Source organism: Pogoniulus pusillus, chromosome 1 (genome assembly GCF_015220805.1).
Source record: "Pogoniulus pusillus isolate bPogPus1 chromosome 1, bPogPus1.pri, whole genome shotgun sequence".
Lineage (NCBI taxonomy): Eukaryota > Metazoa > Chordata > Aves > Piciformes > Lybiidae > Pogoniulus > Pogoniulus pusillus.
In genome coordinates this window covers 2948223-2964878 of record NC_087264.1, presented here as the reverse complement: position 1 = coordinate 2964878, position 16656 = coordinate 2948223, and the positions used below count along the sequence as shown (strand labels likewise).

The following is a 16656-nucleotide window of genomic DNA, read 5'->3' as shown; positions in this document are numbered from 1 at the left end:
TCTCCTTTCAAAGCCACCACTGGGCAAAATGGGCCTGAGCTCTTCCAAGGGGCATCCCAAAGTGACCAAGGTGGCACCAATGTGTGCCAGGGAGGACCTGCCTGCTCTCACCACACCATGCCAGCTCCTCGGTGTGCCAGCACAGCCCAGCCTGCACCTGCCAGCCACAGCAGAGTGGGGAAAGCACACTCTGCACCAGAGACTTCCACCTCTCCGGGAGACCTGGTATGGGAGAACCTCTGAAGGTAAGAGAGTCCTCAGTGATCACTGCGACCTGCCCTGGGGGCATCAGCGGGGGCTGGGGGTTGCTCACCACACTGCAGGGAGGGTGCAGGTCTGTGCAGATGCTCTTCTCCATCATCAGCCTTCTGCCTGTGCCAGGATATTTGAGCTTTGGGAGAACTCATTTGCTTTGTCCCTGGCCTGTTGTGGAAAGGCAGCAGAACACAGATCTCAGGCTCCTCACTCCCATCAGCTGTTTCTCTGGGCCCCACTGCCCAGCATCCACCTGGCATGGGGTGACACCAGCCTGCATCTGGGCAAATCCTTATACAGCAGCCCAGTAACTGCCAGCTCGTTGCCCACCTGCCAACACTGGACATGTCACACAAGCCCAGCCTGGTGGGGGTGGGAAGGCACCTCTGGGAATAAGCCAGTCCAACCTCCCTGCTAAGGCAGGGTCACAGCATCACAGCATCACAGCATCACAGGGTGTTAGGGGTTGGAAGGGACCCAAAGAGATCATTGAGTCCAACCCCCTGCCAGAGCAGGACCACACAATCCAGCTCAGGTCGCACAGGAGCTCATCCAGACAGGCCTGGAAGGGCTCCAGGGAAGGAGACTCCACAACCTCTCTGGGCAGCCTGTGCCAGGGCTCTGGGACCCTTACAGGAAAGAAGTTCCCCCTTGTGTTGAGCTGGAACCTCCTGTGCTGCAGCTTACACCCATTGCTGCTTGTCCTATCCCAGGCAGCAGTGAGCAGAGCCTGTCCCCCCCCTCCTGGCAGCCCTCAGATCTTTATAAACATTGATCAAATCCCCTCTCAGTCTTCTCTTCTCCAGACTGAACAGCCCCAGGTCCCTCAGCCTCTCCTCATCAGCCATGCCCTCCAGTCCCCTCATCATCCTCACAGCTCTCTGCTGGACCCTCTCCAGCAGATCCCTGTCCCTCTGCAACTGAGGACCCCAAAACTGAAGGCAGTACTCAAGATGAGGTCTCAGAAGGGCAGAGTAGAGGGGGAGAAGAACCTCCCTTGATCTGCTGGACACACTCTGCTTAATGCCCCCCAGGATCCCATTGGCACTCTCAGCCATGAGGGCACATTGCTGTGCCATGGATGTTCTCCACCAGCACCCCCAGGTCCCTCTCCACAGAGCTGCTCTCCAGCAGTCACCTCCCAGCCTGTACTGGTGCAGTTTGTTATTCCTCCCCAGGTGCAGAACTCTGCACTTGTGTTTGTTGAACCTCATCTGTTTCCTCTGTGCCCAGCTCTCAGTCTGTCCAGGTATCACTGGGTCACCCAGAGCAGATTGCCCAGGGTCAGGCAATCTCTCTGCAGGAGCCTGTATGACCAGTCTGGGCAGCCTGGTGCAGTGACCCAGCATGCACAAAGGAATGCAGCTCAGTAGCCCACTGGTCTTTGTAGCCACAAGAGCACATTGCTGTCTCATAGTGAGCTTGTCCACCAGCACTGCCAGGTCATAGAGTCATAGACTCAGGCAGGGTTGGGAGGGACCACAAGGAGCAGCCAGTTCCAGCCCCCCTGCCATGCCCAGGGACACCCTACCCTAGAGCAGGCTGCACACAGCCTCAGCCAGCCTGGCCTCAAACACCTCCCTGGGCAACCCACTCCAGCCTCTCACCACTCTCATCATCAACAACTTCCTCCTCACCTCCACTCTCACTCTCCCCACCTCCAGCTTTGCTCCATTCCTCCCAGTCCTGGCACTCCCTCACAGCCTCAAAAGTCCCTCCCCAGCTTTTTTGGAGGTCCCTTTCAGATCCTAGAGGGTCACAAGAAGGTCACCTGGGAGCCTCCTCTGCTCCAGCCTGCACAGCTCCAACTCTTTCAGTCTGTGCTCACAGCAGAGCTGCTGCAGCCTCTGAGCATCCTCCTGGCCCTGCTCTGGACACTCTCCAGCATCTCCACAGCCCTCTTGTCCCAGGGGCTCCAGAGCTGGCTGCAGATCCTTCTCCACACTACTGTTTTCCAGCAGGCCAGCCCCTAACCTGTACTGGTGCAGGAGGCTGTTCCTCCCCAGGTACAGGACCCTACACTCACCCTTGTTAAGTTTCATTAAGGGCTTCTGCATCCAACTCTGCAGCCTGTCCAGGTCTCACTGAATGGCAGCAGCCACTCCTACCAGTTCTGTGTCATCATATTGATACTATCAGCTTAATTAGGATTAGCTTCTGAGCAAGGCTTTCAGCAGGTAAAGCTCAGCACTGAAATCAGTTACTGCTGTGTCTTGCACAGGGACTAATTCCAGCAGCCAGGGGCCAGAAGGAGGCAATGAGTATAGCTCTGTGTGCTTTACTACAAGTGGCATCTTGCAGCCTCTTCCTCAGCTTGTCAGAGCAGAGTTTAAACCCCATCCATACCCAAGCCCTCCCTGGTTTGAGAACTGAGATTTACACCCATCTGAACGTGGCTGCATTGCTCTGTACAAGCTGGAAGGGCATGAACATTGCACTAGGTGGGTGTAGGAGGAAACCCTCATGGACACCAGCAAGGACAATGCAGAAGAATGAGGATGTGAAGCCCTAAGAACCTCATCTCTCTTCCATATCCAAAAATGAATTTCTGACATAGGCTGAGCAGCATTAACCAGCATTGCTTCACTGGGGGCTGGATGTTTCATGGATTCATAGGATCACAGAATCAAGCAGGCTGGAAGAGAGCTCCAAGCTCATCCAGGCTAACCTAGCACCCAGCCCTGGCCAAGCAACCAGACCATGGCACTAAGTGCCCCAGCCAGGCTTGGCTTCAACACCTCCAGGGATGGTGACTCCACCACCTCCCTGGGCAGCCCATTCCAATGCCAATCACTCTCTCTGACAACAACTTCCTAACAACATCCAGCCTAGACCTCCCCTGCCACAACTTGAGACTCTGTCCCCTTGTTCTGTTGCTGCTTGCCTGGCAGCAGAGCCCAACCCCACCTGGCTACAGCCTCCCTGCAGGCAGCTGCAGACAGCAATGAGCTCTGCCCTGAGCCTCCTCTGCTGCAGGCTGCACATCCCCAGCTCCCTCAGCCTCTCCTCACAGGGCTCTGCTCCAGGCCCCTCCCCAGCCTTGCTGCCCTTCTCTGGACAACTTCCAGCACCTCAGCATCTCTCTTGAATTGAGGAGCCCATATCTGGACACAGCACTCAAGGTGTGGCCTGAGCAGTGTTGAGTACAGGGGCAGAAGAACCTCCCTTGTCCCTGGAGGTGTTGAAGCCAAGCCTGGCTGAGGCACTTAGTGCCATGGTCTGGTCAATTGGCCAGGGCTGGATGCTAGGTTGGACTGGATACTCTTGGAGGTCCCTTCCAGCCTGATTGATTCTATGATTCTATGAACTTCCCCAAAGCCACTCCCCTCACTAAACCAAGATGCTCCCAGGCCCCAGCTCCTTGCCTGTGCCATGTTCCCAGCTCCATGAGCCACCACCTTACATTTCCCTTTGCACTCAGAAATCCTTTGTGCACCCTTTTGTCCTGAGGACTGAGAGACAGTAACTGAATATCTCCTTTCTGCTATCAGAAGATCCTATCTCAGTGTGTCCTCCCTGACAGCTCAAGTCTCTCTGCAGAGGAGCCTTGGCTATGGAAATTTTCACTTCAGGAGCTCATTCCTGCCTAAGCAGGGCAGCTGCAGCTTTACTCAGTGGTTAATGATTGCTTGTGCTCTGCAGAGCCCAGCAATCATTTATCTGATGGAGTCATCATCTCCTCCCCTTACTCCAGCACCTTCCTTCCATGACCTTCTCCACTTCTTCCCCAAGAGCCCTTCCATGGGGCTCATTTAAAGGAACCACTGAAGTCTCCCAGTAGGTGACCCTTGAATTAGTTCTTCTCTTTCCAGTGTAGCTCTTAACTTTGGCATCAATTAGGATGTGATATAATTCACTTTGTCCCCAGCTGTCTTCCCCTGAGGCCACCTTGGGAGGGAACAGGAGATGCCCAGCAACACCTCACTCAACTCCACATACACAGCAGCATTTGAGTACACCAGGAGGTGTTTTGGAGATGAGGAGGGATAGAGACTCATAGAATCAGTCAGAATTGGAAGGGACCACAAGGAGCAGCCAGGTCCAACCCCCTGCCATGCCCAGGGACACCCTACCCTACAGCAGGCTGCACACAGCCTCAGCCAGCCTGGCCTCAAACACCTCCAGCCATGGGGCCTCAACCACCTCCCTGGGCAACCCAGTCCAGCCTCTCACCACTCTCATGCTCAACAACTTCCTCCTCACAGCCAGCCTGAAACCACCCACCTCCAGCTTTGCTCCATTCTCCCCAGTCCTGGCACTCCTCCACACCCTCAAAAGTCCCTCCCCAGCTTTTTTGGAGGCTCCCTTCAGATGCTGGAATGCCACAAGAAGGTCACCTGGGAGCCTCCTCTGCTCCAGCCTGCACAGCCCCAACTCTTTCAGGCTGTGCTCACAGCAGAGCTGCTGCAGCCTCTCAGCATCCTCCTGGCCCTGCTCTGGACACACTCCAGCACCTCCACAGCCCTCTTGTCCCAGGGGCTCCAGAGCTGGCTGCAGGACTCCAGGTGGGGTCTCAGCAGAGCAGGGAGAATGTCATCAGTTTGAGAAAAAACAACTCACTAACAAAAGCACAGCTACAATCCTGCTGCACATGCAGGTGTTTATCTGTGCTCTGCACCTAAGAGAGCAGCAGTGCACAACCACCCTAGCCTGGCTCATGTCTGTGCCTCAGCCAAAGCACTACTTCAATAACTAACAGGTGATCACTGGTGTGTAGCAGGGTAGTTATTTCAGGCTGATTTCCAAAGATGAGGGTCTGTGATCATGCCACTTCCCTGCTCATAACTCACTAACTTCTGAACCCACCAGCTGGCAGGAGCCATGCTCTGAGATAATCAGTAAAAGCATGGGAGGCATTTCTCAGTTCAGGCTGAAACTGACTATAAAATGGCTCAGGGACTGAGCAACAAGAAAAGCCTCAAACTGCTTGCTTCAAAAAGGTAGGCAGTGAGAGACTTGGATGGGCCAACATTTGCAGCATCAGAGAATCAAGCAGGTTGGAAGACACCTCCAACATTATCCAGTCCAGCCTAGCACCCAGCCCTATCCCATCAACCAGTGAGAGACTTGGATGGGCCAACATGTGTAGAATCATAGAATCAAGCAGGTTGGAAGAGACCTCCAAGCTCAGCCAGTCCAACCTAGCACCCAGCCCTAGACAATCAACCAGACCATGGCACTAAGTGCCTCATCCAGGCTTGACTCCACCACCTCCCTGGGCAGCCCATTCCAATGCCAATCACTCTCTCTGACAACAACTTCCTAACATCCAGCCTAGACCTGCCCTGCCACAACTCCAGACTGTCCCCTTGTTCTGTTGCTGCTTGCCTGGCAGCAGAGCCCAACCCCACCTGGCTACAGCCTCCCTGCAGGCAGCTGCAGACAGCAATGAGCTCTGCCCTGAGCCTCCTCTGCTGCAGGCTGCACACCCCCAGCTCCCTCAGCCTCTCCTCATAGAGTTTGTGTTCCAGGCCCTTTACCAGCTTTGTCTCCCTCTCTGGACACCTTCCAGCACCTCAACATCTCTCTTGAACTGAGGAGCCCAGAACTGGACACAGCACTCAAGGGGTGGCCTTGAATAGTGGGATGAGTTTCACCAAGGCCAAATGTCAGGTCCTGCACTTGGGTCACAACAACCCCAAGCAGCATTACAGGCTTGAGGCAGTGTGGCTGCAGAGCTGCCTGGCAGAAAGGGAGCTGGGGGTTGTAGTAGGCAGGCAGCTGAATATGAGCCAGCAGCGTGCCCAGGCAGCCAAAAAGGCCAATGGCTTCCTGGCTTGCATTAAAAATGCTGTGGCCAGCAGGAGCAGGGAGGTCCCCTTGGATTAGGCTTTGGTGGTGTCACACCTTGAGTGTTGTGTTTGGTTTGGGGCAGTGCAACACAGGAGAGATGTGGAGGTGCTGGAGCAGATCCAGAGGAGGGCAACGAAGCTGGGGAAGGACCTAGAGAATAAATCTCATGAGGAGTGACTGAGGGAGCTGGGAATGGTTAGTTTGAGGAAGAGGAGGCTGAGGGGAGACCTCATTGCTGTCTGCAGCTGCCTGGAGGGACACTGTGGAGAGGCTGGAGCTGGTCTCTTCTCACAGGTAACTGGAGACAGAACAAGGGGGAATGGCCTCAAGCTGAGACTGGGGAGGTTTAGATTGCACATTAGGAACAAGTTTTTCACAGAGGGAGTGGTCAGGGACTGGAATGAGCTGCCCAGGGAGGTGCTGGAGTCACCCAGCCTGGATGTGCTCAAGGGTCCTCTGGATGTGGTGCTTGGAGATATGGTTTAAGGTCAGTCATGTAGAGTAGGGTTCTAGGTTGGACTTGGTGATCGTGAGGGGCTTTGCCAACCTGGCTGTTTCTGTGGTTCTGTGATCCTGTGAAGCAGCAGAGCTCACAGATCTCTTGGCCAGCTGATGGTCACAAGCCATGGAAGGAGAAGGGGAGCCTTGGTTACGAGGGAGACCTAGAGACACCACAGAAGACATGGAGGAAGGTTACTGTCCCATACAGAATGTATGTGGGGGTGTAGAGGGAGGTAGGAGAGGCACATAGAAGATACAGCTGTGAGAAACCACAGGTACATCCTTGCTTTGTTTCTGCATCCAAAGGAACAGTTAATACCACATACTATGGGTGCACAAGAAGGCAGATGTTAGTAGGACACAGCAACCGAAGGAGGAGGCAGCAAACTATTGCTGAGCACAGCTAAGCAAGTAACCCAAAAGTAACTTCATCTATTTCTTCAATCTGAAGGGCCCCTGTGCTTCAACACTGTACCAGAGAAGGGAGAAACCAGCATCATCAAACAGCACCCACCACGAAGACCTCAAGTAAGATGAGCTCATAAGGCTCTGTATGAGTTGCTCTGATTGACCCATTGGAATGAGCTCTCCTGGGGATGTTCATAGCATCATAGAGTCAAGCAGGTTGGAAGAGACCTCCAGGCTCAGCCAGCCCAACCTAGCACCCAGCCCTGGCCAAGCAACCAGACCATGGCACTAAGTGCCCCAGCCAGGCTTGGCTTCAACACCACCAGGCACACAGACTCCACCACCTCCCTGGGCAGCCCATTCCAATGCCAATCACTCTCTCTGACAACAACTTCCTAACAACATCCAGCCTAGACCTCCCCTGCCACAACTTGAGACTCTGTCCCCTTGTTCTCTTGCTGCTTGCCTGGCAGCAGAGCCCAACCCCACCTGGCTACAGCCTCCCTTCAGGCAGCTGCACACAGCAATGAGCTCTGCCCTGAGCCTCCTCTGCTGCAGGCTGCACACCCCCAGCTCCCTCAGCCTCTCCTCACAGGGCTGTGCTCCAGGCCCCTCACCAGCTTTGTTGCCCTTCCCTGGACACATTGCTACAGGTCACAGCACCAGTTGGGGAAACAAATATCCTAGAGCAATGCAAGTAGGAGGTCCTGTCTCCAGATGGTCATAGAATCACACCATGGTTGCTCTGCTCCAGGCCCCTCACCAGCTTTGTCGCCCTCTTTTGGACACCTTCCAGCACCTCAACATCTCTCTGCAATTCAGCAGCCCAGAACTGGACACAGCACTCAAGGTGTGGCCTGAGCAGTGCTGAGCAGAGGGGCAGAAGAACCTCCCTTGTCCTGCTGCCCACACTGCTCCTGAGCCAGCCCAGGATGCCATTGGCTCTGCTGCCCACCTGGGCACTGCTGCCTCAGCTTCAGCTCCTCTCTATCAGCACCTCCAGGTCCCTCTCTGCCTGCCTGCTCTCAGCCACTCTGGCCCCAGCCCCAAGTGCTGCTTGGGGTTGTTGTGGCCAAAGTTCAGAACCCTGCACTTGGCCTTGTTCAATCTCATCCCATTGGCCTCTGCCCACCCATCCAGCCTTCCAAGGTCCCTCTGCAGGGCTCTGCTACCCTCCAACAGCTCCACAGCTGCTCCTAGCTTGGTGTCATCTGCAAACTTACTGATGCTGGACTCAATCTCCTCATCCAGATCATCACTAAAGCTACTGAGCAGGACTGTGCCCAGCACTGATCCTTGGGGGAACACCACTAATGATGATCCTCATTGCAGGAAAATGGCACTGTAAATCCCACCCCAAGCTTCTGTTGTTGTTGTTAGGGAATTTAAATTGCATCAGCAAAACCTCTTTTCCCTGAAGGGATCATTTCAGGGACAGTGGAGGAGGAGGATGTGGCCTGCTCAAGGACTTTTAGAGCATCTTAGTCCATATTTCCAAAGAAACATCCCATGAGAGTCACAGAGACCACAGAAAAGAGTCACTTTTCCAGCCTGTAACACACCTTTAGCCAAAAGCTGACCCTTGGCATCCCCAGCAGGCACAGTGAGATGAGGTAATAGATGTGAGAGTGAAGTTTGTCTTCAGCCGCCTGTCTCTGGGTACCCTGGTGGCACCTAGGAGTGAAGCAGAGCCCGGGCTGCAGTTTGTGGTGTCACATGCTGCCATCTAGTGCCATTCCTAGGGCTTTAGATTAAATCTGGTGGGCTTTCTGGGTGCTACGAGGCACATAACTTGGTGTTTGGGTCCCTAAATATCTGAGGGGTGGGTGCCAAGGTGAAGGTGCCAGTCTCTTTTTGGTAGTGCCCAGTGACAGGGCAAAGAACAACAGGGATAGGTGGGAACACAGGGAGTTCCACCTTAAACACTGGCCTGTCCCAGGTGATCATAGAATCATAGAATCAAGCAGGTTGGAAGAGATCTCCAAGCTCATCCAGTCCAACCTAGCACCCAGCCCTGGCCAGTCAACCAGACCATGGCACTAAGTGCCTCATCCAGGCTTGGCTTCAACACCTCCAGGGATGGTGACTCCACCACCTCCCTGGGCAGCCCATTCCAATGCCAATCACTCTCTCTGACAACAACTTCCTAACAACATCCAGCCTAGACCTGCCCTGGCACAACTTGAGACTGTGTCCCCTTGTTCTATTGCTGCTTGCCTGGCAGCAGAGCCCAACCCCACCTGGCTACAGCCTCCCTGCAGGCAGCTGCAGACAGCAATGAGCTCTGCCCTGAGCCTCCTCTGCTGCAGGCTGCACACCCCCAGCTCCCTCAGCCTCTCCTCACAGGGCTCTGCTCCAGGACCCTCCCCAGCCTTGCTGCCCTTCTCCAAACACCTTCCAGCACCTCAACATCTCTCTTCAATTGAGGAGCCCAGAACTGGACACAGCACTCAAGGGGTGGCCTGAGCAGTGCTGAGCACAGGGGCAGAGGAACCTCCCTTGTCCTGCTGCCCACACTGCTCCTGAGCCAGCCCAGGATGCCATTGGCTCTGCTGCCCACCTGGGCACTGCTGCCTCAGCTTCAGCTCCTCTCTACCAGCACCCCCAGCTCCCTCTCTGCCTGGCTGCTCTCAGCCACTCTGGCCCCAGCCTGTAGTGCTGCTTGGGGTTGTTGTGGCCAAAGTGCAGAACCCTGCACTTGGCCTTGTTCAATCTCATCCCATTGGCCTCTGCCCACCCATCCAGCCTGGCCAGGTCCCTCTGCAGGGCTCTCCTACCCTCCAACAGCTCCACACCTGCTCCTAGCTTGGTGTCATCTGCAAATTTACTGATGCTGGACTCAATCCCCTCATCCAGATCATCAGTAAAGATCCTGCTCTGGAAGGGGAGTTACACCTGATGATCTCTGGAGATCCCTTTCAACCAGTACCATTTCATGCTTCTATGGTGGTGAAGTCCTTCTTTGCACAAAGCTGCTAACTATTTCTATCCTCCTGTGTTGTTGCATTGGTTTGCAGCTTGCTCCAAATTTAGAGCAAGAGCTCAGTGCAGACAGTCAGAGGCAGGGCATCATTTTTTGACACTGGCTCATGTTCAAGCAATTAATGGTGTCCCACAAAAACTGCAACTCAGGTCTTGCTGATGAAGTCCTTGATGATCATAGAATCACAGACAAATAGAATCAGGCAGGGTTGGAAGGGACCACAAGGAGCAGCCAGTTCCAACCCCCCTGCCATGCCCAGGGACACCCTACCCTAGAGCAGGCTGCACACAGCCTCAGCCAGCCTGGCCTCAAACACCTCCAGCCATGGGGCCTCAACCACCTCCCTGGGCAACCCACTCCAGCCTCTCACCACTCTCCTGCTCAACAACTTCCTCCTCACCTCCACTCTCAATCTCCCCACCTCCAGCTTTGCTCCATTCCCCCCACTCCTGCCACTCCCTCACAGCCTCAAAACTCCCTCTCCAGCTTTTTTGGAGGTCCCCTTCAGATGCTGGAAGGCCACCAGAAGGTCACCTGGGAGCCTCCTCTGCTCCAGCCTGCACAGCCTCAACTCTTTCAGTCTGTGCTCACAGCAGAGCTGCTGCAGCCTCTGAGCATCCTCCTGGCCCTGCTCTGGACACACTCCAGCATCTCCACAGCCCTCTTGTCCCAGGGGCTCCAGAGCTGGATGCAGGACTCCAGGTGGGGTCTCAGCAGAGCACAGCAGAGGGGAAGAATCCCCTCCCTGGCCCTGCTGGCCACACTTCTGCTGCTGCAGCCCAGGCTCTGCTTGGCTTTCTGGGCTGCAAGTGCACACTGCTGGCTCCTCTTGAGCTTCTCCTCCAGCAGCACCCCCAAGTACCTCTGCTGAGGGCTGCTCTCCAGACACTCACTGCACAGCCTGCATTGGTGCTTGGCATTGCCTCCATCCAGATGCAGGACCTTGCACTTGGTCTTGAAGGTAGTTTGGCAGTGGCAGCCAGACAGAGACTGATTGGCTTTGTTATTGTTTCTTGGTTTTGTAGCCCTAAAAAACCACTAATGACTGATATAGACATCACTATTACTTTCTTTTCACAGCCAATGACCTAATTTCTGTCATTAAAGGATTCAAATTAGCCTCAAACCAGCAGAAGAACCAAGGGAGATGTTCTTCTTTCTGAGCATCTTCTAGAGATGCTGATCTTCTTCCTGTATCCCGAGCATCCAGACCAAAATTGTACTTAAAAAACATTAGGGGAGGTTCATATCAGGTTTTCTGCTTGTGTGGACAAACAATGCTAAATATTATGATTATTAAATCTTGTAGAGACTTGAACCTGCTGGTCCTCTGCAACCAATTGTTCCTGCAAAGCCCCAGAGCCAGCAAGAAGTGTCTGCAAGCCCAGAAGTGAAGGTAAGGGTGTGGGCTGAGCTCCATGTATGTATGGGTCACTGCTGACTGCAGGCTCCTGTGATCTGAGCACTCTAAGGAGCACAAACTGATGTTTCACACTGGTTGTGCTCCTGTCCCTGGCAGCACCTGAGACATGCACAGGTGGGTGAAAGGATAGATAAAAAGGGAGAATCACAGAATCAAGCAGGTTGGAAGAGACCTCCAAGATCACACAGCCCAACCTAGCACCCAGCCCTGGCCAGTCAACCAGACCATGGCACTAAGTGCCTCAGCCAGGCTTGGCTTCAACACCTCTAGGCACACAGACTCCACCACCTCCCTGGGCAGCCCATTCCAATGCCAATCACTCTGACAACAACTTCCTAACAACATCCAGCCTAGACCTGCCCTGCCACAACTCCAGACTCTGTCCCCTTGTTCTGTTGCTGCTTGCCTGGCAGCAGAGCCCAACCCCACCTGGCTACAGCCTCCCTGCAGGCAGCTGCAGACAGCAATGAGCTCTGCCCTGAGCCTCCTCTGCTGCAGGCTGCACACCCCCAGCTCCCTCAGCCTCTCCTCACAGGGCTCTGCTCCAGGCCCCTCCCCAGCCTTGCTGCCCTTCTCCAAACACCTTCCAGCACCTCAACAACTCTCTTGAATTGAGGAGCCTGTGCTGGTGCCTGAGAACTTTACCTTTATTCCCCTATGACAATTCTCTTGCTCTTAATTCACACCTGAATCATAGAATCAAGCAGGTTGGATGAGACCTCCAAGAGCATCCAGTCCAACCTAGCACCCAGCCCTGGCCAAGCAACCAGACCATGGCACTAAGTGCCTCAGCCAGGCTTTGCCTGAACACCTCTGGGGGCAGCCACTCCACCACCTCCCTGGGCAGCCCATTCCAATGCCAATCACTCTCTCTGGCAAGAAACAGGGAGAAGGCTACAAGTGTTACATGCCCTAAACATCTCCTGCAGCCTCAAACTTGCAAGAAGAGGTTTCCTCCCTTTGGATTAGGACATTATCTTGAGCAGCCAGCTCTAAGTGGTAACGCCTTGGGGTGGGGGGGCAGAAGGATGTATGCATCGTTTTAATGAAGATTTCTCTTCCACCATGCCCCAGGGCTGTGAGATAAACTGCAAGTGTGTTGAAAAGCTGTGATAAATTGCTGCGAATTTGGCTACAGTGGGAAAAACCTCACTGCCTTCATCTTAGGGAGGTGCCCCAGGGGCTGGGTGTGGGTTTATGAGCTGCTGGCCCCTGGCTGTTTCAGGATGTGCAGGTGTATTTACTTGCATTTTCAAACACCTTGTAGGCTCTGGAGAAAAAGGGGCAAAGCCTGAGACATCTCCCTGGCAGGAGGCAGCACTTGCACAAGCTGCAGATGCTTGACCTGACCCGCAAGCGCCGAGAGGTAAGACTCTGTCCAGCTCTGGGCTGCTCACTTCAAGAGAGATGTGGAGGTGCTGGAAGGTGTTTGGAGAAGGGCAGCAAGGCTGGGGAGGGGCCTGGAGCACAGCCCTGTGAGGAGAGGCTGAGGGAGCTGGGGGTGTGCAGCCTGCAGCAGAGGAGGCTCAGGGCAGAGCTCATTGCTGCCTGCAGCTGCCTGCAGGGAGGCTGTAGCCAGGTGGGGTTGGGCTCTGCTGCCAGGCAAGCAGCACCAGAACAAGGGGACACAGCCTCAAGCTGTGCCAGGGGAGGTCTAGGCTGGATGTTGTTAGGAAGTTGTTGTCAGAGAGAGTGATTGGCATTGGAATGGGCTGCCCAGGGAGGTGGTGGAGTTGCTGTTCCTGGAGGTGTTGAAGCCAAGCCTGGCTGGGGCACTTAGTGCCATGGTCTGGTTGACTGGCTAGGGCTGGGTGCTAGGTTGGGCTGGATGATGTTGGAGCTCTCTTCCAACCTGCTTGATTCTATGATTCTATTCTATGACTGGGATAGATTTGGGATCCCCCTATTAGTCAGAGGTTTGTCCATACCTGATGCCTCTGCCAGGGAGCTGCAGGATGAAAGCCTGCTGGTGGAATAGTCAAATGAATCTTTCCCAGAGTCTGAGGCAGAGAAGTGGAGAGCATCCCCAGCAGATCAAGGGAGGTTCTCCTCCTCCTCTATTCTGCCCTGGTGAGACCTCATCCTGAATACTGCCTTCAATTTTAGGCTCCCCAGATTAAGAGAGACAGAGATCAGCTGGAGAGGGTCCAGCAGAGGGATGTGAGGATGATTAGGGGACTGAAGGGCTGCCTGATGAGGAGAGGCTGAGGGACCTGGGGTTTTTATTCTGGAGAAGACTGAGAGGGGATTTAATCACTGTTTATAATGGTCTGAGGGCTGGGGGTCAGGAAGGGGGGGGACAGGCTCTGCAATTGCTCCCTGGGATAGGACAAGGAGCAATGGATGGAAGCTGCAGCACAGGAGATGCTGCCTCAACAGAAGAAGAAACTTCTTCACCATAAGGGTCCCAGAGCACTGGCACAGGCTGCCCAGAGAGGTTGTGGAGTCTCCTTCTCTGGAGCTTTTCAGACCCATCTGGATGTGTTCCTGTGTGCCCTCAGCTAAATTGTGTGGTCCTGCTCTGGCAGGGGATTGAACTGGCTCATTTTGGGTCCCTTCCCACCCCTGAGACCCTGTGAGCTTTTGATCCCCTGTGACCAGTAATTACTTCTGATTTTTCCACTGCTTTGCCCTCGTTTGGCCATATTCCACACACAAAAACAACCCAAACCAACCCAAAACAAGTCTCTGTCCAGGTCATGTTCTGCCATGCACCCAGTTTGGCAAAGCCTGCTTGCCCTGGTGGAACGACTTGCTGGTGCAATTGCTCTCAGTGCCACCCCCTAATGATCTGCCAGGTTGAGCTGTCAGAATGCCTTTGCTCCTCTGCTGCTTGTGCTGACGACCCCTTTGCAAACCCAGGCAGAGCTGGAGAGAAACACCCATGGGGAGGCAAAAATCAATACACAAAACATGAAGGAATTCAGCCCAGAGAAAGACCTTGACACTCTCCAGAGAAGCAGCAGCACTGAAAGCCAAGCCCTGGTCCCTGCTGAGCACAATCAGAGCTTTCATGGAGGCAGCTGGGGTAAGTAGAGTCATTTTCTAAGGCCATACAAAACTCACCAGCCTCTTAAATGTCCTCTGAGAAGCTGTCCCATGGAAGCTGCTTCCATTGCTCCTGCACTGTCATGGTACAAGTTCAAAAGACTGGGAAGGTAGAAGGCTGGGAGATGAGTTCATAAGGGAAAATCTTGGGATGCCTTTGAAAGGGATGCTCTGATAGCATCCAGACCTGAGCAGGTCTCCTGAATATAAGGCAGCAGTGTGCCCAGGTGGGCAGCAGAGCCAATGGCATCCTGGGCTGGCTCAGGAGCAGTGTGGGCAGCAGGACAAGGGAGGTTCTTCTGCCCCTGTGCTCAGCACTGCTCAGGCCACACCTGGAGTGCTGTGTCCAGTTCTGGGCTCCTCAAGTCAAGAGAGATGTTGATGTGCTGGAAGGTGTCCAGAGAAGGGTGATGAAGCTGGTGAGGGGCCTGGAGCACAGCCCTGTGAGGAGAGGCTGAGGGACCTGAGGGTGTGCAGCCTGCAGAAGAGGAGGCTCAGGGCAGAGCTCATTGCTGTCTACAACTACCTGAAGGGAAGCTGCAGCCAGGTGGGGTTGGGCTCTGCTGCCAGGCAAGCAACAACAGAAGAAGGGGACACAGTCTCAAGCTGTGCCAGGGGAGGTCTAGAATCAAGCAGATTGGAAGAAGCCTCCAAGCTCATCCAGTCCAACCTAGCACCCAGCCCTGGCCAATCAACCAGACCATGGCACTAAGTGCCTCAGCCAGGCTTGGCTTCAACACCTCCAAGCACAGCGACTCCACCACCTCCCTGGGCAGCCCATTTCAATGCCAATCACTCTCTCTGACAGCAACTCTCTCCCAACATCCAGCCTAGACCTCCCTGCTGCAACCTGAGACTCTGTCTTCTTCTTCTCTTGCTGCTTGCCTGGCAGCAGAGCCCAACCCCACCTGGCTACAGCCTCCCTGCAGGCAGCTGCAGACAGCAATGAGCTCTGCCCTGAGCCTCCTCTGCTGCAGGCTGCACACCCCCAGCTCCCTCAGCCTCTCCTCACAGGGCTCTGCTCCAGGCCCCTCCCCAGCTTTGTTGCCCTTCTCTGGACACCTTCCAGCACCTCAACATCTCTAATGAATTGAGGAGCCCAGAACTGGACACAGCACTCAAGGGGTGGCCTGAGCAGTGCTGAGCACAGTGTACAAATATCTGAGGGGTGGGTGTCAAATGGATGAGGCCAACATCTCTTTCTGCTGGTCAGCAGCAATGAGACAAGGAGCAGTGGTTACAAACTGGAACATGGAAGTTTTTCACTTCAACATGAGGAGAAACTTCTTTACAGTGAGGGTGGCAGAGCCCTGGAGCAGGCTTCGCAGAGAGGTTGTGGAGTCTCCTTCTCTGGAGACTTTCAAAACCCACCTGGGTGCATTCCTGTGCAAACTGCCCTAGGGGATCCTGCTTTGGCAGGGAGATTAGACTCAAGGATCTCTGGAGGTCCCTTCCAACCACTCAAGTCCTGTGCTGCTGTGCTCTTGCAGGGATCTCTCAGGATCATCTTCACATGCCTGCAGCTGCCCATAACCATGTTCAGCCACATCCCATGGGACTGTGCATGCAAATCCATGCAGTCATGCTCTTATTCATGGCTTTTTTTCCTCCCCAAGGAAACAGATGGAGTGGAGAACTCTCCAGGCAGCATGATGGAGCTGAACTCTCCCCAGGTGGAAGCAGGAAGGCTGACCTGTGGTTCTGCAGGGAGTCACAGACAAGGGATCTGTTTTGGGACACTTCCAGTACAGGCTCTGAGGAGTGGGAAAGGGAAAAGATTGACCACAAGCCTACACTTGTGAGAACCAAGACAGAGAGAGTCTCTCTCTTGGATGACTTCTTTGATAGGGATTTCTAGTGGCATGGCTTTGAGTGAGAGGGGTGGACTGAAGAAACACAGCTCTGGTGGGGCTGAAACCCTCCCCTGGACAGATGGGCTGTGGGGGGACAGAGTCAGTATGTGGCATTGCTGAGAATATGGGCAGGTGCAAAGCACAGCTGGAAAAGAGAGTCACAGAGTCATGGAATCAGGCAGGGTTGGAAGGGAGCACAAGGAGCAGCCAGTTCCAACCCCCCTGCCATGCCCAGGGACACCCTACCCTAGAGCAGGCTGCACACAGCCTCAGCCAGCCTGGCCTCAAACACCTCCAGCCATGGGGCCTCAACCACCTCCCTGGGCAACCCAGTCCAGCCTCTCACCACTCTCATGCTCAGGAACTTCCTCCTCATGGCCAGGCTCAATCTC

At 54.5% G+C, this 16656-nt stretch overlaps 1 protein-coding gene across 1 annotated transcript; it reads left to right on the top strand.

Annotated features, from left to right (window-relative positions):
* The first annotated feature begins 28 nt into the window (after positions 1–28).
* On the top strand, positions 29–16269 carry CCDC198 (coiled-coil domain containing 198). Its single transcript, XM_064152705.1, has 6 exons — positions 29–245; positions 7001–7077; positions 11250–11336; positions 12631–12729; positions 14226–14391; positions 16028–16269. Exons 1-6 carry the CDS (start codon positions 29–31, stop codon positions 16267–16269), a joined length of 888 nt encoding a protein of 295 aa, XP_064008775.1.
* The last annotated feature ends 387 nt before the right edge of the window (positions 16270–16656 follow it).

Excerpts from the sequence above, each read along its gene's own strand:
- CCDC198 (XM_064152705.1), top strand. The coding sequence starts at position 29 with ATGGGCCTGAGCTCTTCCAAGGGGCATCCCAAAGTGACCAAGGTGGCA. Across the intron at positions 246-7,000 it reads GTATGGGAGAACCTCTGAAG|GGCCCCTGTGCTTCAACACT; the intron begins GTAAGAGAGTCC and ends TTCAATCTGAAG. Across the intron at positions 7,078-11,249 it reads ACCCACCACGAAGACCTCAA|AGACTTGAACCTGCTGGTCC; the intron begins GTAAGATGAGCT and ends TAAATCTTGTAG.